Source organism: Megascapheus bottae, chromosome 3 (genome assembly GCF_031878675.1).
Source record: "Megascapheus bottae isolate mThoBot1 chromosome 3, mThoBot2.hap1, whole genome shotgun sequence".
Lineage (NCBI taxonomy): Eukaryota > Metazoa > Chordata > Mammalia > Rodentia > Geomyidae > Megascapheus > Megascapheus bottae.
This window is the reverse complement of record NC_143511.1, coordinates 26,019,253-26,040,231: the sequence shown is the minus strand read 5'-3', so window position 1 is coordinate 26,040,231 and position 20,979 is coordinate 26,019,253. Positions and strand designations below refer to the sequence as shown.

Here is a 20,979-nt window from a genome sequence, read left to right as displayed (position 1 = left end):
CAAATGGCTTGGGCCTATAAATCCTAGCTTTTCGGGAGCCTGAGAACTGAGCATCATGGTTCAAAGTCAGCCGGGGCAGAAAAGAAAAGTCCCAGGCACTCTTATCTCTTAATCACAAAAAGCTGGAAGTGAAACTGTGGCTCAAGCTCTAGAGCACTGGCCTGGAGCAAAAGAGGGCAGCAACAGCACCCAGATCTGAAGTTCAAGCCCCTGGTAAACACACACACGCACACACGAGCCAGCTATGTTAGGAGGCAGAGATCAAGAGGATCATGGTTCAAGGACAGCCTGGACAAAAAGTTCTGAAGACTCCATCTCAACTAATGAATTGAGTGTGGTGGTGCTGTGGGCTTATCTCAACTGTGTATTAGGTTTAAATAGGACCATGAGGCCTTAATATCGTTCAACAAATGACAAGAGAAAAAAGAGAGGCCAGGCACGGTGACTCATGTCTGTAATCCTAGCTACTCAGGAGGTTCAGATCTGACGATCAAGGTTCAAAGCCAGCTGGGGCACTAAAGTCTGTGAGACTCTTATCTGCAATTAACAACCAGAAAACTGGGAGTGACACTATACTATAGCTCAAGGGGTAGGACTGCAGCCTTGAGTTGAAGAACTCAGAGTTCAAGTCCCATGACTGACAACAACAACAACAACAACAACAAAAAAGGAGGGTGGTGTAGTATAAAGAAAGGCCCCAAGCTCAAACCTCAGGACCACCACCCAAAACCAAAACCAAACCCCCAAAAGCCAAAAGAGTTATCACCATTTCCCTTTATTATAAGTGGTCAAAAAATAATGCTGGCCAAGTTGGACTCCAGTAGCTCATGGCTATAATCTGTAGCTACTCAGGAGGCTGAGACTGCAGTTTGAAGCCAACCTGAGAAAGTCCTTGATTCATGTCCAATTAATCACAAAGCTGGAAGTGGTGCTGTGGCTCAAGTGGTAGAGCACCAGCCTTCAGCAAAAAAGGAGCTCAGGGACAGTGCCCAATCCCAGAGTTCAAGTCCAGGATGGACACAAACAAACAAACAAACAACAACAACAACAAAAACCCCAACCAAACAAAACAATAACAAAAAAAACCAGTGTTGGCCAGATTTTACCAAGAATGGACACAGTGCCTCAGGTGACCTTAATGCTTTAGTCCACTGACTCACCAAATCTGCATGCTGATCCTGGGAGGGGAAAAAAAAACACCAAAAAACCACAACTTGTCCTAAGTGGTCAAGAAAGGATCTGAATCAGACTGTCTGGCTTCAGGGCCTAAATTTAGTTTTAGGTTCATACACTGATTATTTATAGTCTCTTTGGTAGACATTAAACCCAAATTCCCAATGTGTGTGCATGTGTGAATGAATGAAAATGTTTCTGTACTCGACGACTCCTTTTGGTAGAGAGTTGAGTCTTGCTCTGTGGGAAAGCAACACCCTGAACTGTCAAATGTGCACTGCAACCCAGCATGCATGCTGCCACACTTCATTCTTCACAGCATGCATGTTAGGAATCTTGCCTTACTAGAGCAAGCTGCTTTAATTTGCAGCCTATGTACAACACACCGTGGGTTGACTTCCTAAATGAATTCCACCCTCATTGGATCAACAAGACAAATGTAATGTGAACGACAGACATACTCTCAGGCTGCTCTTGTGTGTGTGTGTGTGTGTGTGTGTGTGTGTGTGTGGTGAGGGGGCTGCCACTCAAAATATTTATTCTTTCATTCCTGATTGCTTCAGGTTTTGTGGCCTTTAGCTGATTAACTAGGCATTCACTTGTAGGGTCAGAGCTATGCCATCAAGGCAGACAAAACTTCCACCCTGGTCTCTCTGCTTGGGCTGGGGGTGGAGGGAAGGAGAGGGCGTGCAGAAACTATTCCAGTACTGATATTTCTGGCAAGAATGTGAAATAAGAAACCTCCGTTTGGGGAGGTAGGAGGAAGGCTGGGAGGAAAATGTTTTTATGACCAATGGGTCCTCAGGGTCTTGAGGTGGTCAAGAATTTTATTTTGACTTCAATATCTGACATCATGATTTTTTAAAAAAGATGCAGAAGCAGACATCAGACGTGTGACTTACTTAAGATTTTGTTTAAGTCCATGTTTCATTTTAACCTTGTTTATTCTATAACAACCTACCCTGTATATTTAGTAGGGTTTTTTTTTGGTGTGTGTGTGTGTGTGTGTGCTGTTTGGGGGGCTTAAACTCAGTGTCTGGGCTTTGTCCTTTGGTATTTTTACTCAAGGTTGGTGCTCTATCACTTGGGCCACAGCTCCACTTCTGGCGCTTTGCTAGTTAATTGGAGATAAGGATGGCACAGACTTTTCTGCCCAGGTTGGCTTTCAACTCAGATCTCAGCTTCCTGAGTAGCTAAAGTTACAGCCAATTCTTTGGATTTTAAAAGGCACCCCTCCCCGTCATACCACCACCACCACCACTGGGTGCTGGTAGCTCCTGCCTGTAGTCTTAGCTAATCAGGTCGCTCAGACATAAGGATCACAGTTCCAAGCCAGCAAGTCGGAAAATCCCTGAGACTCTTTTTTTTTTTTGCCAGTCCTGGGCTTGAGCTCAGGGCCTGAGCACTGTCCTTGGACTTTCTCAAGGCTAGAGCTCTACCACTTGAGCCTCAGCACCACTTCCGGCTTTTTTCTATGTATGTGGTACCGAGGAATCGAACCCAGGTCTTCATGCATGCTAGGCAAGCACTTTAACCACTAGGCCAAACTCCCGGTGCCGTCCCTGAGACTCTTATCTGAGAAAACCATCAGAAAAAAACAGAAGTGGAGCTGTGGCTCAAAATGTTAAAGCACTAGCCTGGAGAAAAAAAATCTCAGGGGACAACACTCAGGCTCTGACCTCAAGCCCCATGACCAACGAACAAACAAAGGCAAATCCCCCAAACATCAGCTACAATCTTATTCTACAATAATTTGTCTGTGGCACCAGTACTAAAAACTGATAGTTGCTCAGATTTGAAAGTAGAAAGCTTGGAAGAAATAAAAAGAATCTAGTTCAGTCCATTTTCATCACTGCCCTTTTAGAATGTAAAAGGAAATAGACTCAATGTCTTAGAGACAGCTTACTGGCATGTGTAGTGTACTTCTTTCACTAGACTTTGAATTGATGAATACTCTGCATCAGGTCACTAGCATATCAGAAATGGACACTGAGAAAAGTGGCAGAGGGTTGGTGAGACATGAGGTGCTTTCCTAGACACACGCAGCACCTGGCACCAAGGAAAGTGACCTATAACAGAAGCTCACAGGGAGATTCTGCATTCTAAAGTCTCCAGGGAAATTTCTTAAATTAAAAAAATAGGGATTGAGTTTGGCCTAGTGGTAGAGTGCTTGCCTAGCATGCACAAAAACCCAGGTTTAATTCTTTGCTATCACATACATAGAAAAAGCTGGAAGTGGTAGAGTTCTAGCCTGGAGAAAGCCCAAGCTCAGTGCTCAGGCCCTGAATTCAATCCCCAGGACTGACAAAATAATAATAATAATAATAGTAATAATAATAATAATGACAGTAATAACAATAAGTAAGTAAAAATAAAATTAAAGATAAAGCAGCGGTGAGCAGGGATTCCCAACAAATAGCGGAAAGAACAGAATGAGGAAGACTAAAATGTATGTATCTATCAAAACAAGTAGAGGGAAAAGAAACATTGCTTTTAGAATTCTCTCGAGTCCTTTATCACAAACAGCCCCCACCCTGATCTATTTCCTATCCCCTACCTGCAAATGTGATCTTCGTGCACCTTCCATGACACCTACTCCTTGTGACAATGGAGCCAGAAGGCCCACCCCATGCCAGGGCCATGCCCTGGACTTGCCAATCTCCACAACCCAGAGCTTAGGAAAAACCCTTATTCTTTGTTAAGTTTCCCAGTCTATGGAATCTCGTGGCAGCACCCAGAAAACAAAATACGCATCAACTTCTTTTCACTTACCTGTGATTTGACCCAGACTGGTTTTCTGAAAGTCGGGGTTCCTGAGTTCTTCTGTGCTTGCGGACTTCATGACAGAGTTGATGGAGGACAGGGTGCTCATGAGCTGGGAATTGAGGGAGCCAATTTGTGAGTAAGGTTCCCCAAAAGCTTCTGCCAGCTCACTGTAGTTTGCGGCTAGCAGCATCTGCTGCTCGGCCAGCAGCTTCTGCACCTGCTCGATGTAGTGATCCAAGCCCGTCATCATTCCAGAAGCCACCGGGGTCTGGGGACCCTCCACAAGGCGTCCCCCTACGGGTTCATCCCCAACACCCACGCTCCTCCGGCTACCTGTTGGCCCCACAGTCAACGGTGGCGATCCACATGCTATGTTCCTCATTTTGAGACCAACCAGGTAGTTGTCGTGAATATTTATCTGCCCCACACCTGACTCTCTGGTCTTCACAGCGGATGGTCTGTCCACCTCGGAATTGCTAGAAAACATTGTCCCAACACCCACAGACCTTGTCTTGGTGGAAGGGTTGATGTCTTTCACTCGGCCTTCTCCCACGGCCACCGTCCGCATCTCTACTATCTGGGTGCTGGTTTGCTTGTCCAGAGTACTGAGGAACGTGTTGGTGGAGGAGTCCATGAGGATGGCCTGGTCAGTGCTGGTAGATTGGTCCAGCTGACCCAAAGCCATGCTGGTGTGCTGGCTCCTGGTAAGGGGCATGGCCATGACAGCAACTTCCACCTGGCCCACAGCTTCGGTGTTCACGCCACGCGAGGTGTACTCCTTGGGAAAGCAGACAGTCACGTCGACAGAACAATCTCCGCAGCCGATGGACCGCACGTCTTGGAGATGCAGGTTTGTCTGGAGGCTCGTCAGGTCACTGCCAGACACCTCGGTGTTGCTGCCTGTTTCGCAGACGCTGGTTTCCACACCCACACTCTGGTCTTGGGTCTCCACTGACTTCCCCGTGCATCGGTCATGCGTTTCCACCTTCTCCTTAACAATCCACCCATTCATGGGCAGCTCCAGCCCCACCATCTGACTCTTGCACTCGGGCTGGCAGGAGATGCCTACACTACTGGTCTGTACAGTGGTCCCAACACCTGTGTCCACCAGATCCATGTGACTGCCAACCACTTGGTCTCTGGTCTGCACTGTGGCCTCCACCAGCTTGCTGAAGACCAGTGGCTGGACCATCACGGCCTTGTCCACTTTTTTCCTGGATCCTGCAGCCTGGAGCTCCTGTTTGAGTTTAGTCATCTCCCGGTCGTGGGTGGTCTCTTTCAGCTGTACCTCCAGGCGGTAGATCTTCTCCTTCAAGGCCTCGATGGTCTGCTGTTGTAGCTCGATTTCCCTGTCCGCTTCTGTTGTCACTCCCAGCATGGCCTCTGTCACGCCGACCCCCAAATTCCTCATCTCTGTGACTGTTCCTACCGCCGCGTCCTTGCAGGATCTGGAGCCCCTGTGGTACACGATGGTGTCATTCATGTCCTCATCGCCCCCCACGGCCACAGATCTGTACTCCAGAGGCTGGCACTGCCCATTCTCCCTGAGCTCGGTGGAGGCCTCGCAGCTGCTGTCCTGGATTTTCTGCTCCAGGGCCTGCATGTCAGCTGTGAGCTGCCGGAACTCCTCGATCCTCTGCGTGCTCTGCTCCACGCTCTCCATCTCTTCCTCCTCGTAGTCGATGTACAGCTCCCCACCGCCACCGCTGCCCCTCCGGGCCCGGGAGAGCAGCTGGAGCTGGCACGCGTTCCCGGCGCTGTAGGAGCGTTTCCGCACCCCACAGGCGTCACTCGGGGAGGCCGCCCTCTGCGTTTTCAGCTGCGTGGCCAACTGGCGCTTCTCCTCCTGCAGCACCGAGATCTTAACTTGAAGCACCGGGATGGTCCGCACCTGCTCCTCCAGCTCCTTCAGGCGCTTCAGGGCGACGGCCATCTGCTCACGGATGTGCTGCAGGTGCATGGGACTCACGTTGGTCACTGGGGTGGAGATCCCGGAGCTCAGCGGGCTGTGGCGGATGGAGCTCCCCATCGAGGAGGTGGTGGCAGCGGCAGGGGCATAGCTGCCATAATCCCCATTGCCTTGGTATCCGTTCTGAAGCTGCATGGCAGGATTGTGGCTACCAGAACCCATAAAAGAGGGGAGAGAGCTGGTGGATCCCAGGCCTCCAAAACTAGCCAGCCGGGGCCTTCTGAACTCACCCGGTGCCATCTGCATGGTGACCCTCTCCTGCTCGAGTCTTCTCCGGGTCTCCATCAGGGTCTTGGTGACATGAAAGTTGTGCTTGGGCAGCTGTGGGGAGGGTGGGGGCAGCTGGTGACTTTCTGGGACGGTAAGGAAAGTGGGTGAGGTCTCTAGAGGGGCGGGTGGCCTTGGGATGGGGGTTGACGTCACGTGGCTTCTGGTTAGGAGAAAGTTGGGACTCTGTTTGTTGTCATCGCTGTTGGAGGAGGAAAGCGATTCGGTGGAAGTCCACAAGCCTCGCTGGCCTGACGTGGCCCTGGAATCCGGGCATGGCCCAGGCGGCTTCCGCCTCTTCTGGATGTTGACTTTCCTGATGGTGGTGCCCTTCTGTATGTCATCCACGTATTTGACAAAGTCCAGGTCTAGCTGATAACCGTAGGGTGTCTCCACACAGTAAGGGTCTTTCGGTTCCTTGTCATGGTCTCCATTCAGAGCATTTTCTTTTTCTAAAAGAGAGAAAAGGTTATTACAATGCGTCTTTTTTTTCCAGAGGGAGGGGGAGTGTACCAGTACGTATGGGGGCTGAACTCAGGGCACTTAGCTCTTGCTAGTTTTTTTTTTTTTGGGGGGGGAAGGAGGGCTCATGGCAGATGTTCTACCAATTGAGCCATGCTTCCAGTTCCCCAGTTATTCATCAGAGAGAAGAATCTTTTTGGATTGTTTTTTTTTCTGCCCAAGGCTGGCTTTGAACCTCAATCCTCAGATCTCAGCTTCCTGACTAGCTAGGATTATAAGTGTGAGCCATTGGAACCTGTCTATTCATTATGTATTTTGGTAAAAACTAATTGTATATGTTGCAGCACAGCCAACTGGTAAAAACTCAAGAGTGACAGATCTATGTTTTTCCCCCAGATCTATAACTTAGCTGGTAACATAACAGACTTCTCCTAACTTTCACATTTTCCTTTAAAAAATGGAGATATAAGAAATTAATTCACAAGATTAAATAATGTAATGGGAATGATTTGAAGAGGCAAACACATGACAAATCTTTCCTAAATATATTTAAGAGAATGCATTTAATAAAACTTAAAAAATCCAGGTAGCAACCCTCTGTAATCCCAGCTCTTCAAAAGGAATGAAGTTTGAAGTGTACCTGAGCGGAAACATCCAAGCCCTAGTTCCACACACACACACACACACACACACACACACACACACACACACACACACACACACAGAGTTGCTAAGCATTGTCACATGGACTACCTCATCTGTACTCTGTAGTTCCTAAGCCAGGAGCAAGTGACTCATATCTGTAATCCTAGCTACTCAGGAGGCTGAGATCTGAGGATAGCAGCTGGCAGCCAGCAGGGGAAGAAAGTCTGTGAGACCCTTATCTCCAGTTAACCATCAAAAGAACTAGGAGTGGAGCTATGGCTCAAGCAGAAGACTCCTAGCCTTAAGCACAAAGGTTCGGGGACAGCATGCAGCCGCTGAGTTTAAGCCCAAGACCAGCACATGCCTGACATCCTCCCCCCGCCCCCCCCCCGAAATAATTCCTAGTTTACAAACTGTTATCTGAGACACAAAATGCTGGCATCAGCAGACTAACGCAGTAGTAGGTAGGAGCAGACCCAGGAGACCTGGAACATGCATGGGTGTCATTTCCCTCTCCCCTAATTCCCCCTTTGGTGGGCTAGGCAGACTTTCTATGGGTGGTTGAGAGCCACTCAGTACCTATCTATCTCCACAGGATTCTATTGTGCTCCGCTGCTGCCTTCTTGCTCAGAAGAAGGGGCACAGACAGAGTGATTAACCTTGACAGTCAGGAGTGCTAGAATTAAGTCTAACAACAGACTTCAACTCAAAAACAAGAAAGGACAGTGAAGTTGGTGGTTCACACCTGTAGTCCTAGCTACTCAGGAGGCTGAGATCTGATGATCAAGGTTCAAAGTACGCTTGCGCAGGAAAGACCTTGAGCTTCTTATCTCCAATTAACCACTAAAATGCCAGAAATGGAGCTGTGGCTCAAGTAGTAAAGTGCTAGCCTTGAGCTAAAAAGCTCAGGGACAACACCCAAACCTGAGTTCAGGCCCCAGGATGGATAGAAGAAACACAGGCACTGGTACACATGGGCACACACGCACACACGCACACACACACACACACATACACACACACCCAAAGACAGACACACAAATAACAACAGCCAAAAAAGCAAAGTATTCTCCACTTTGAACTTGTTTTTTTAACCTTCTTGACAAAACACCCACTATTTCAAGGAACACTTGGTTATGAGCCATCTACATAGATGAAAAAGCAAGGCCAAAGCTGCACTCCCAACTACAGACCATGTGGCCATAAGTAAAGGCTATTCTGGCTAAACCAAACATTTGAAAAAAAAAAGAAAAAAAAAACACAGGAACCTTTCAAAGCACAGGACTTGTTGCTGCTGACCTGAGCTATGCATTTCAAATTTAAAAGCAAAGCCATTTCATTTGTTTAAATTATAGGATTAGGTAATGTGTTTTCCTAGAGCTACGCTAACAAGCTCTGCCTCAAAGCAGGGAGCAAAAATGTAAGCCATCTATCCCTGTACCCGTGGATGGGAAACATCCCCACTGCTAACATTACAGCTTATGCAGAGCAGAGGGCTTTTGCCTCTTAACTTTTGAATCCTGAAAAGTACCCAAAAGGTTAACAAACAAAGGGTATCGATTTCTTTGTGTCTCAAATTAAAATACTAGGGAAAAGAGGAGTGTGTTCTCTCTCTCTCTCTCTCTCTCTCTCTCTCTCTCTCTCTCTCTCTCTCAGACACACACACACACACACACACACACACACACACACACACACACACACACACACACACACACACACACCCCAGTTCCCAATCCAAAACACGAACAATAAAACAATATTAAGCTGTCCTGGCCACTAGAAGATAGGCATGAGGTTTCCATTGGGAAGCAGGCAGGCAGTGAATTCTATTAGAAAGAAAGACTCCGGACCTCTGAATGTCTCCTTTCAGCCAGAGCGGAATCCAGACCCTGGTGCCTGGAAACTTGTGCTCAGGCTGATAGAATGTGACTTTCCACACTCTGTGCTGTCCCTGTGCTCACTTTCAACTCCACATGCAGAGCCCGCTCACTCAAAATATGCGGCCAGACCTGTTTGCAGGGCTGTCTGACATTCCCTAAGCAAAGAGAGAGTAGTAAGATCTTACCGGCTAGCTGAAGTACAGAATTGGGGATCCCAAATCCTTGGACTCACTGGGGCTTCCTTCCCTACCATGTACAGTGTGTCCTGGTAGTAGATTCTGCCCGAGAAACCCTGATTCTCACCCCATAAGGAAAAACCTGTCAATGTTCACGTACCGGGGCCGGCCCAGGCACAATGCCATAGGCGGAGTTCTCACCAATGAAGGCTCGCGGTGGCTGCCCTCCCCTCCCTGTCCTTCCCCTCCTCCCCCAGCCTGCTCAGCTGTCCAGCATTCCCTGCTTTCTGGCTGTGAACAGGAAGCCAGGCCAGGCGTCTTATGAAAAAAAAAAAAAAGTGTGCCCTTCACTCCAGCTTTTGCCAGGAATGCAAATAAAGCCAGCAATGTGTGTATCATCTCCACAGAGACACTCTGTCTTGCCCTGTCGGCCATTTGAGCATGAAAAGAGGCTGTGTTCCGGAGCACAGAGCCAGGGCCTCAGCTCCTGTCACCTGAGGAAGGGCAGGCTTACAATCAGCTACTGTTCTCCTCGGCTCCAGAACCTTCTCAGCCAGTGCCTACCAGGTAACCAGCAGGAATGGATCTCAGTAGGATGCCACTGATAGAGAGCTCTAGAGAAAATTATTAAAGCAAACCCGTCTCTAAAGAAGAAGTAGTAAATGCTAGTTAAAAAAATTTTTTTAAGTCATTGACCATAAAAGGAAGAAAATGTCTCCTATGAAGTCCTGACTTGTTTCCTTCACAGAGCTACTTTATTTTTTATTTTTGCCAGTCCTGGGCTTGAACTCAGGGTCTGAGCACTGTCCTTGAGCTTTCTCAAGGCTAGAGCTCTACCACTTGAGCCACAGCACCACTTCCGGCTTTTTCGTATGTGTAGCCATGGAATCGAACCTGGATCTTGTGTATGCTAGGCAAGCGCTCTTACCACTAGGCCAAATTCCCAGCTCCACAGAGCTACTTTTTGACAGGAAATTGCATCAGGAAAAATGATGAGCAAGCTGATACCCAAAACAGCAGAACCCTGTACAATTCTGGTCACACATAACTGGCCCATTCTTGGTTATTTCAAGTTCACCTTGTACAAATCACCAAAGGCCAGGATCACGCTGTCACATTCTCAGATAGACTTTGGACTTTTCCCTGAGGACCCCAGAAGTTAGAATTTAACCACGCCAGGCTTGATTACTTTCCAGTAATCAAGCTTTATCAAGCAACCCAAAGGAATTGCAATCTATGCTTCTACCTAAACAATAGAGAAGCCCAGATTTGTTCTCAGGCAAGTTATCAGTCACACAGTTAGTTACAGTACCAATGATTCCAGAACTACACAAAGTATTTCTATTTCCTGCTTTCTAGCTCATCTTTACACTTGCACTAGTAGATGCTAACCTAAGTACTTCTCAACTTACTACATCTGGATGTCTTATTATTTTGTCAGACAGCAAGCGTTTTCAATACAAGTTTGTTGATTGACTGATAGTTCTGGAGTTTGAACTCAGACTCACACTTGCTCTATCACCTGAACCATGGCCCCACCTCTATTTACTTTGGTTATTTTTCAGACAGGGTCTCAGGCTGACCTCCGACCACCATCCTCTTCCCTAAGGCCTCCCTAATAGCTAGAACTGCAGGTGTAAAGGCCACTTTTAAGTAGCTGGCATCACAGGCATGCACTACCATACCTGGTTTATTTTGTCTTGCTTGCTAACGTTTTTCATAGGCTCGCCTCAAACCACTCCTCCCAATCTCTACCTCCTGAATAGCTGGGATTATTTGTGAGCCACTGTACACAGCTAACTAATTATTTTTAAAAAATCCTTTATTGCTCTCCTTTCTCAACCCCATGCCACTTAATAAAATGTGGGAACAGGCCCATGTTGATAAATCTTCCCTGAGAGAATACACAAATGAATAAACTTTGAAAACAATTATGTCTCAAAGATAGTTACTATTCTTGAAATATTAGTGTGAAGTTATATCATTTTTAGTTTGTTCTTCATGTTTAACAACTCTCTGCATTGCATTTATTGTTACCGGTGTTTGAGTTTTCTTTTTTGGAGGGGGCAGGAGAGAGCACAGAAATGAAGAAGGATGGATAGATGCAGTCATGGTATTCAGTATACACTATATGGAACATGAACTGCATTACTTTTATTGTTGTTGTTATTACAAAGGTGATGTCCAGAGGAGTAACAGTTACATAAGTCAGGTAAAGAGCACATTTCTTTTTGGGACAAAGTCATCCCTTCTCTTACTTTCTCCTAATTTTTCCCTCCCCGCCTGCCCAACAAGTTATATAGTTCATTTTTTCAACATAGTATCCAGTGTATACCACTGTATTTGTTCACTCTGTCCCTTCATTTTTGTGCCCCCCACCCTCCCAAAGACAAACAAACTAACAAGACAAAAAAGAAAACAAAAATATAGGAACAAAGAAAAAAAAAGAAATATGTTTTCATTTCCTGGAATTTACATCTCATTTTTTAAAACTATCACAAGAAGTCTCACAGTTACTCTTCACTAAAGCAAAATGAATGTAGTGAAATCAGCTTGAAGCTCAGTATGTGACATGAAAGTAGTTAGCCATAGCAAACACAGCTAGATACTCCTTAGTATGCACTCTCCCATTTTCTCATATTTCCCTATTCTTCCTTACTGTTAGTATGGTAATAAACAGAAATGTCATGTACTAACCCTCTGGAATCTCCCTTCAAAGACACAGGAATAGTGTTTTGACCTCTCTTCTTGGTTCTTTCCTCCATCCTGCTACCTGGAATCCAAATGTGATGGTTGGAACTAGTTGCTACTTTGAGCCATGAGTTCATATCTAGGGACCAAGAAACAATGTACTAGGAGGAATCTGGGTCTCAAAGGGGCTTTGTGAATCCTAGCAAGTATCCACCTCCTGAAGAGCCTGCCTGGGCACTAAATACATGAAAGGGAACTTTCATCCTCACCTTATCCTTCCCAGATTAAGATTACAACTTTAAAGAAAAATGCCAACTCATAACTGAGGAGGAATTACAATACACTTTTTTTTTCTTTTTACTATAAAAACAATTACATATAAGAACAAGGAAGTATAAAAACTAGGCTGAGATCTGAGGATCATGGTTCAAAGTCAGCCCTGGCAAGAAAGTCCCGAGACTCTTATTAACCAGGAGAAAACTGGAAGTGGAACTGTGACTCAAAGTGGTAGAGTGCTAGCCTTGACCAAAAAATGAGCTCAGAAACAGCACCCAGGCTCGGGAGTTCAAGCCCCACAAACAACAACAACAACAAAAAAATCCCAATAGCTGGCTGTTGTTCTTCTTACATGGTTTACAAAGAGACTCTTAATTCTTCTAGCCTGTTTGGACTAACAGAACTATGCCTGTTTTCACACAGCTAAAAACCCACTGGCAGTGTCTGAATGTGGAATTCTGCAAGGGCCGGTTTCCAACCAGACCCTGGGAACTGGAGGGCTGCCCTGGGGTTTATGAGAATTTTCTGAATGTCTAGAAATGCAGCACTGGAAACTATGCCTGGTACCACATCTCCCTTTATTACACAAAACTTCATGGGGGGCAAGAAAAAATCCTATTCTGTGGAAGGGGCAGGAGAATTCTACTGACAAGCAATCATATGAGCTACAGTCCAGCTAGGCCAACCTAAGAGGAATGAGGTCAGTCACCAAGGCACTGAGACAATATGCCAAGAAGTGACCAAGACAGAACACAGTGCCCAGGAAGCTGTGAAAAGCAGGTCAGTGAGGGCTGTGAGAAGGTAAGGCAGGGAGGAGGCAGTGCAGGTGATGGACAGGTGAGGGGATGAGTACATAGAGACCCCCCCCCCCCAGTCTTGGGGCCAAGAATACAGTACCTCTGCCTGTTTAAATCACCATTACGTTGCTCACTAGAAGAATCTGGAGGTCCAAAGGCATCAACAAGCACATTTTTATTTTTCTCCAGTCCTGGGGCCCACCTGTGTCTGGGCATTTAACTGCACCCTCTATCTGCTAAGTCGTAATACCATGACTTCTTTGTCCCAGTTTTCCTACCTCACACTCTAGGCCCAATTATCTCTACAGACCTCATGAAGAATAAAAATTGCCCTTGTGCACAACATCCTCATGCACAGGTCACATGTTTTTCTTCACCAGAGTGTGTCCCTCACTAGTGACACTGAAGGACTTTGCATTACTCCCAAAACAGGAAGCGCAGGATGTATTCGACTGAAGAATTTCTCAGAGATTCCCACAACTCTGAGGGGCAAAGAGCAGTGAGCATCTTACTGCTGTGAGCAGTCAGGAAGTGTCTGGTCAGCTTGCACCAGGGAGCACAAAAGAAACTCAGCAGGATGAACTCAGCGGAGCCAGAGCTCTCAGGAGGCCAATTACTCGGGCTTTGAAAGGGAATTTGTGCTAGTGATTCAACTTCTGCAACAGGACTGCCTTCTGAACACGTTCAGCAGGAAGTCTCTCCCAAAGACACTGTTAGCCTTAAGCTCTTCTAGACCCAAGGAGCAACCCACCGTACGTCAAAGTGGTGAGGAAGGCAGTTCATGTTAGGGAGCCCACAATAGTCACAAGAATTACCCAATCATTCCATTCCTCCTTTTGTTGGAAAAGAGCAGGTGGCAGATGAGACTTTAATCTTGCTCTTGTCCTTACTAAAGGAATACACACACACACACACCCGCACGGGGGGAGGGGCTTGAACTCAGAGCTTGTATACTGTCCCTGAACCACCAGTGTGTGGTTTAAAAAACAAAAGTCTTATATTCTCACTGGTCAAATCTTGGATCATGTGAATATGAGAATGCCATAATTAATCATAGGAAGAGACAAAGTGAGGAGGAATCTGTGGGCCCACATGCCAGCTAGTGACTCTAGAAGAAAGCCCAACAGTGGCCAATGGAGCAGGAATTGTCATGGTGTGAAAGCTAGTGAGTAGACTACTTTCCCACCAAAGATCAGGCTATTGTGGTGGCTTAGGATCCTCTACCAAAGGGGAAGGTGAGTCATTCTTAGTGAGGAAGCTGGCCGCCATCTGGACTTACCTGTCATCATGCCTCACGATGGCCTTGGGAAATGCACCCAAAAAGGCTATGTCTAAAAACATCAATGGCCCTTACTTGAAAGTTTTCCTGCGGAACAAAAGGGTTCTTTTCTGAAAACTATGTAAGCCATACAAGAAGGAGCACAACGCTGTTTTATGTTAAAAAGACATGATGTGTGCACATGACAACCCGTGTCCACGTACATTCACTCAAACATGTAGTTAACCACGGGGAAATCTGAATTTGGGTGATGGAGCTGAGAAAGTTCTTTAGTAAATGTTCTGCAAGTTAGAAGTTCCTTTAATGCATCTGAATTCTTTCCTACCTCCTCTCTTCCTCCTCCCATTCCTCCTTCCTTCCCTTTTCCTCTTTGCATCCTACTTTAAGTGCGCCATCTAGAAGCTCAGTTTGCACATTAAGCAGCCTTGTTTCAGGGGTGGATGTCTTCACTCTCCTGTATTGTATATTATTTGATGAATACTGTCTTTCCTTGAAGAATTTCTGGAGTTTTGATTCCCTTCTCTATTATCTTTCACATAGATATCCAGAGTTCCATAGAACCTAAAACGCCCAATTCAGCCCCCACCCTAAACCTTAACATACCAACCCAACAATTTACACAGCTGGCTGCCCTCTCTCAGCCTGTGCCCTACACCCAGCTCACATTTCACCAGGCTGTTCCAACTGTCTCAGTCAGATGTGTTGTCCTAAGAGCTCAGGACCAATGCCCCACCTTTGGTGAAATCTCACTTAGACCTGCGACTCTGTCCAAGGGAAGAACGGACCGCTTTCTTCTATCCACTGCTGTAAGCGCCTGTGCCCGGACAGAGTGTCCTGTGTCACAACCAGCCACATGCCGTGTCCCCTGCCGCTACGGCTTTCTAGCCACTGGCAAGTTGAATTCTATTCCAACTGTCTAACTGGGCAGTGGTAGCACCTGCGTCACTACGTTGTAAGTCATGGACAGTAACGTCCAGGGCCTGTTGCTGTGTACAACAGTAATAAGAGGGTCAGTGCTAGGCGCCAGCTATTCAGAAGGCTGAGATCTGAGGATCATGGTTCAAAGCCAGCCAAGGCAGAAGAGTCTATGAATCACTTAAAAATCAGGGGCACTGTGGCTCCAAGTGGTAGAACACTAGCCTTGAGCAAAAAAAAGAGCTCTGAGATAATGCTCAGGCTGTGAGTTCAAGTCCTACAACTAACAAACGAAGGTAGGGGGTGATGTCAGCATGACAACACGACTACACTTGACATAAAGTCTCATGCAGTGTGCCTAAGGAAGGCAGACAGAGCCCATGAGCTTGCTCTGTATCAGTCGGCCTCACTTTGCCAACTGCCTCCTACCTGGCAAGACTGAGCCATCCCCAGTAGAGCATCCCTTTCGCCATGCTATCAGTTCTCTCCAGACACCACTTAAGAGGCCAGAAACCAAGTAGCAGGTGAGAGTGAGAGGGAAGGGAGTGAGGAGGCTCAGCCACGGTTACCAGGACTAGAATGGCCTTGGAGACTCGGGAGGGTAGGCAGTGTGTAAGCGCTCCTTTCCAGTGCTCGGTACCAATCACACAGTGCAACAAAAAGAGCTTCTCTAAAGACGGGGGAATGTGACTCAGTGCCAAATCCCAGTCTAACACGTGCACAAAGCCTGGGCTCCATCCTAGTACTGAAAGGAATAAAAGAAAAGGCAGAGGAGGAGAGGAAAAAGGAATGGAGAAGGGAAAGGAAAGGAGAACACAGGGGAAAAGAAGGGGAAGGGAAGCTTAAAAAAATATCCATGCAGGATTTGGGGAGAGGAGTGGTTAAAAACTACTTTTGTATGAATACCAGCCCTTCTTTTGTTTTATAGTATTTCTATAAAAAAGCGAAACCAGCTTTAATCACAATAAGCAGCCCCCTATTAGGAAAATAGAGCTGAAAACAAATAAGCAGAGAAGATCCACCAATGAAGGAGGGAAATCTAGAACTTAAGGAAAGCACGTAACACTTCCCAGCTCAAACGCGCACCACCTCCAATGGCAAAGGCATCTTTAAGTGAAAGCTCTAGCTAAAGCTGAAATTTTCACTCAACTCAAAGTCAAGTCCTTAGTTATTCTTTCCAGCCTGTAAAAAAATTTTTCAGCCCATACAGAGCTTGACTTCATATTTCACCAGCCTCCACCCTCTCTCTCTCTCTCTCTCTCTCTCTCTCTCTCTCTCTCTCTCTCTCTCTCTCTCTCTCTCCCTCTTTCTTTCTCTCTGGCATTCTTACTTACCCTCAAACAAAATAACTGTGATTTTTCAGCAAGCAGGAAGTCAAGTCTCAGGCATACTTCCCTCCACATTAAAGGGACTAAACACAAGAGAAGGCATAGAGCCCAGGAGCTGTTACTGAGAATTTATTTATATCTGTTTGGAATTTCCTGACCAACTAACAGCTTGCTGGCCACTGAAGTTTAATTCCATGTCAGTGAGACAGCAAAAAACAAAACAAAACAAAAAAAACCCCCAAAACACACAAAACCCTGCTAGCAAGAAGCAAGAATCTGCATGACAACAAAAAGAAATAAAAGACAGACATCTCCAAGCCCTCTCTTCTAGGTTTTCAAACAAACTATTCTCTTCTTCTTGTTTTAGGCACATGAAATGCTGACCTAGACACTTGGCTGTCACCTTGTTAATTCCAGGAATGGAGAAAAGCAGTACATGTTCCCTCATTCTCCTTTACTCCCTTCTCTTCTTCCCTCTGCATCCCCCCAAAAAGCTCACTGGCATCATCTGAACTACAGGTCTTGAAAGTTTCCCAAAGAAGGCAGTGATTCAGTCTAACCCTACGCTGGGCTAGAGGCCTGTGGCTCCTCCTTTGTTTATTCTTATTTAATGCAACATGTAATCTAAAGGCTAAAAATGCCCACCATTTGTAAACCACAAACCCACGCTTCTCCCACATAGCCAAGTTTAGATCATGTGACTTTTGAAGACAATGAATGAATTCCCAGACAAGTGCATTCTCAACTTTGGATAATAATATTAACCAGCAGTGCTTTTATTTTTATTTTTTGGTTGGTACTGGGGCTAGAACTCTGGGCTTCCATGCTGTCTCTGAGCTTTTTTATTTTTATTTTTTGGTCAGTTGTGGGGTTTGAACATGGGATCTAGACGCTGTCCCTGAGTCTGTTTGATGTGCTCAAGCGTGGCACTCATTTGAGCCACAGTGCTGCTTCTGGTTTTTGAGTAATTAACTGGACTAAGAGTCTCATGGGGACTTTTCTGGACAGGATGGCTTTGAACCACAATCCTCAGATCTCAGCCTCCTGGGTAGCTAGGACTACAGGTGTTAACATCAGCACCCAGCTGTTTTTTTTTTGTTTGTTTTTTGTTTTTGCCAGTCCTGGGCTTGAGCTCAGGGCCTGAGCACTGTCCTTGGACTTTCTCAAGGCTAGAGCTCTACCACTTGAGCCTCAGCACCACTTCCGGCTTTTTTTTTTCTATGTATGTGGTACTGAGGAATCGAACCCGGGTCTTCATGCATGCTAGGCAAGCACTTTAACCACTAGGCCAAACTCCCGGCCCCTTGTTTTCTTTTTTAAAGTTAGTAAGCATATGCTCCTTGGATGGTTTAAATTCTCCCATGGGGCAAAAATAGTTAAGTGCTTGCTTCACCTGAGCCACAAAATGTTTCTGTGGCTCTGTGGAACAAGATTTGCCTAACGCTGTCACAGGATAAACAAGCAAAGCCAGTTCCAAACAATACAGCAGAGATGAACAAAGATTAGGGCTGACTCTGCTTAGCCTGCCTGGTGGGATTCAGAGATGGGACTGATGCCATGGACAATAAGGTTTTCAAATGCTCCACTAGGCTTTGTCAGTCTTACTGGTTCTCCTTTAGTGCCACACCCTACCTACCTGCCACTTAGCATTTCACATCCTCTCTCCTCCACTGACCACTCTGCAGGGGGTACACACCTGATCATTTTGTTGCAGGCATCTCCTGAATAAAGCTAGGAAGGCTAGATCTTTTAAGATCAAGAACACAGTCTTGAATTGATCAAGAACACACACACTCAACTGACTCAAAGAGCAAAAATTAATTAAGAGACAGACTTCAAGTGTCAGAGACTTTTAAATGTCAGGTCCCATTAATTCTAAATTCCCCAGAAACACCTTCATTACAAAAGAAATCGAGTTAGGCCTTTTTTTTTTGGTCCTGGTTTTTAAACTTAAAAAAGAAAACTGATATATATAGATATAGATATAGATATAGATGTATATATACACACACACATATATATACGTGCATATATGTACATATACATATATATTTCTATAATGTAAAGTTCACCCATTTTAAGTATACAATTTGATGAATTTAAGAAAATAGCTACCCATCTGTTTTATTAGCATTTGAGAAAATATATCCTAATTCTGAATACAATTCTGGTATTATATAGTCATTATTCAAAACTAGGTATTAATATAAAAACTTGTTCTTAAATATTAAACTAAGGAGGCAGGAAACAGTGGCTTATTCTGTAATCCTAGCTATGCAGGAGGCTGAGATCTGAGGATCACAGTTCAAAGCCAGTCCAGGCAAGAAAGTTTGTGAGACTCTTATTTCTAATTAACTATCAAAAAAGACAGAAATGGTGTTGTAGCTCAAAGAGGTAGAGAGCTAGCCCAGGGCACAAAAACTTGGGGACATCACTAGGGTATAAGTTTAAATCCCAGGACTGGCACACACATGCGTGTGCGCGTGCACACGGGTGTGCATGCACACACACACACATACACACACACCCCAAAGAAAAGAAAAATAATGAAATTAAGGAATGTATCTGAAGATATAATATTTCTTGACCTTATTAAAAACATTCTGCTAGCTTTTTATTCCAACATAGTGTATTCTGCTACAAACAGAGCTTATTACCTACAGCCACTGAAGGTAGTGAGGTAACTCAAGCTGGCCTGTGGGTGTTTGTTTGCCTGTGAGCTTCCATGAAGGTGAAGTCCAGCAGAAAAGTCATTGTATGCAAATACTGTCTAGTCAGGACAGGGAAGGGTTGGGAAGGGAAGTAATGGAAGGTAAGCCACCAGTCAGAAAGGTTCCCATCACAGACAGAAAAGCTACACATACTCTGCACAGAGAAGTAGAAGCAGAGGAACTGTGTGAAGATGAGGATATGCTCAGGGCTGAACAGCAGGGGCGACATAGACAGACAGGTGACTCTCTGTGGAAGGGAAGCTGGAGGTGGATGGCAGACTTGTATGATGCCAGGCTGGTTAAGCACACATGAGCCTAGCTTTTACCTCACCACGATGGCTGCTTCCGTACTTTGGAGCTGCAGGCATATACCCCTGAACACCTAGTTCTGCGTGCGTGCACCCTACCCCCTGCAGGGTTACTTCAATAAGATTCTCCCTCCAAACTTCAATTAAGATGCCAATGCTAATGTGGATTGTACTGTGCAAACCCTCAATTTGAGTTTACTTACTCCTTCAAGTATTCGTGTGTGTGTGTGTGTGTGTATGCACATGCTAGTATGAGGGCTTTGTGTGTATGCACATGCTAGTATGAGGGCTTAAGTGCTGTCTTTTGCTCAAGGCTAACTCTCTTTTTTGTGATTAACTGGAGATAAAGGTCTCACAGACTTTTCCTGCACAAAATTGAACTGACATCCTTAGATTTTAGTATCCAGATTATAGTCATAAACTGTCAGTGCCTGGACATTTGTTTTCTTTTCTTTCTCAATTTTTATTTTCTATTGTTATTATAAAGGGGATGTTCAGATTGGGTTACCGTCACACAAATCAGATAATGAGTACATTTCTTTTTGGACAATGTCATCTCATTTTTTTTTTTTAATTCTAAAGAACTCCCTGGACATACCAGTGACTCTGAGCTCATACCCACCTTTGACAGGAGGCAAGACTCTCATACTAGCTTTACCACTATTTTTCAGGGAGGTGTCTAGAAGCCTGGAGCCTCCCGCTCAGAGCTGAAGCTCCAGAAGTTTTCAGCCTTGCTGCACTAACACACATTGCTAGGGTAAGTTTGTAAAAAATGCTGACCTCCAAATCCACAAATGAATCGGAGTCTCTCTCCTGGGGCTGGGGGGCGGGGAGGGGAGTAGGGTATCTACAGTTCAAGATCTCTCCAAGTGACTCCACCCTGCAGCCAGGGGTAAACTCCAAAGTTTTAAACTATGGAAAGTCTGCAATTCCAAGTGTGATCTCTTTGGTTTTTATTTACTCATACAGAATACCTGTCAGGGGCGAGGAGTGTAGCCTAGTGGTAGAGTGCTTGCCTAGCATGCACAAAGCCCTGGGGTGGGAAAAAAAAAGCCCTGGAAGTGGTACTTTGGTCAAGTGGGAGAGTGCTAGCCTTGAGCAAAAGAAACTCAGGGAATGAATTTGCCACAGAACAAAAAATAAATAAATAAAAAATAAAATAAAAAATAAATTGATATTTTAAAATAAAGTTAATTTTCCAAACCCACACAACTGGCATCAGTAAGGAGTTCTTAATATCACTTTGTGTTTTAATTTCATTATTTAATTGTGATATCTATCCTTTTACCTATTTTTCAAGTGGCCAACTCTTCTCATTTTAAATTGATTTTAT

The 20,979-nt window shown here is 45.4% G+C and overlaps 1 protein-coding gene across 3 annotated transcripts in view; it reads right to left on the bottom strand.

Moving 5' to 3' along the window:
• The window catches only part of Kank1 (KN motif and ankyrin repeat domains 1), a 101,555-nt gene that overhangs the window by 20,603 nt on the left and 59,973 nt on the right, over nt 1-20,979 (bottom strand). For all 3 annotated transcript variants that reach the window (XM_090329693.1, XM_090329691.1, XM_090329692.1), the window contains one exon: nt 3,946-6,627. In XM_090329693.1, coding sequence (XP_090185819.1) covers nt 3,946-6,627 — 2,682 coding nt within the window. The remainder of the gene's footprint in view (nt 1-3,945; nt 6,628-20,979) is intronic.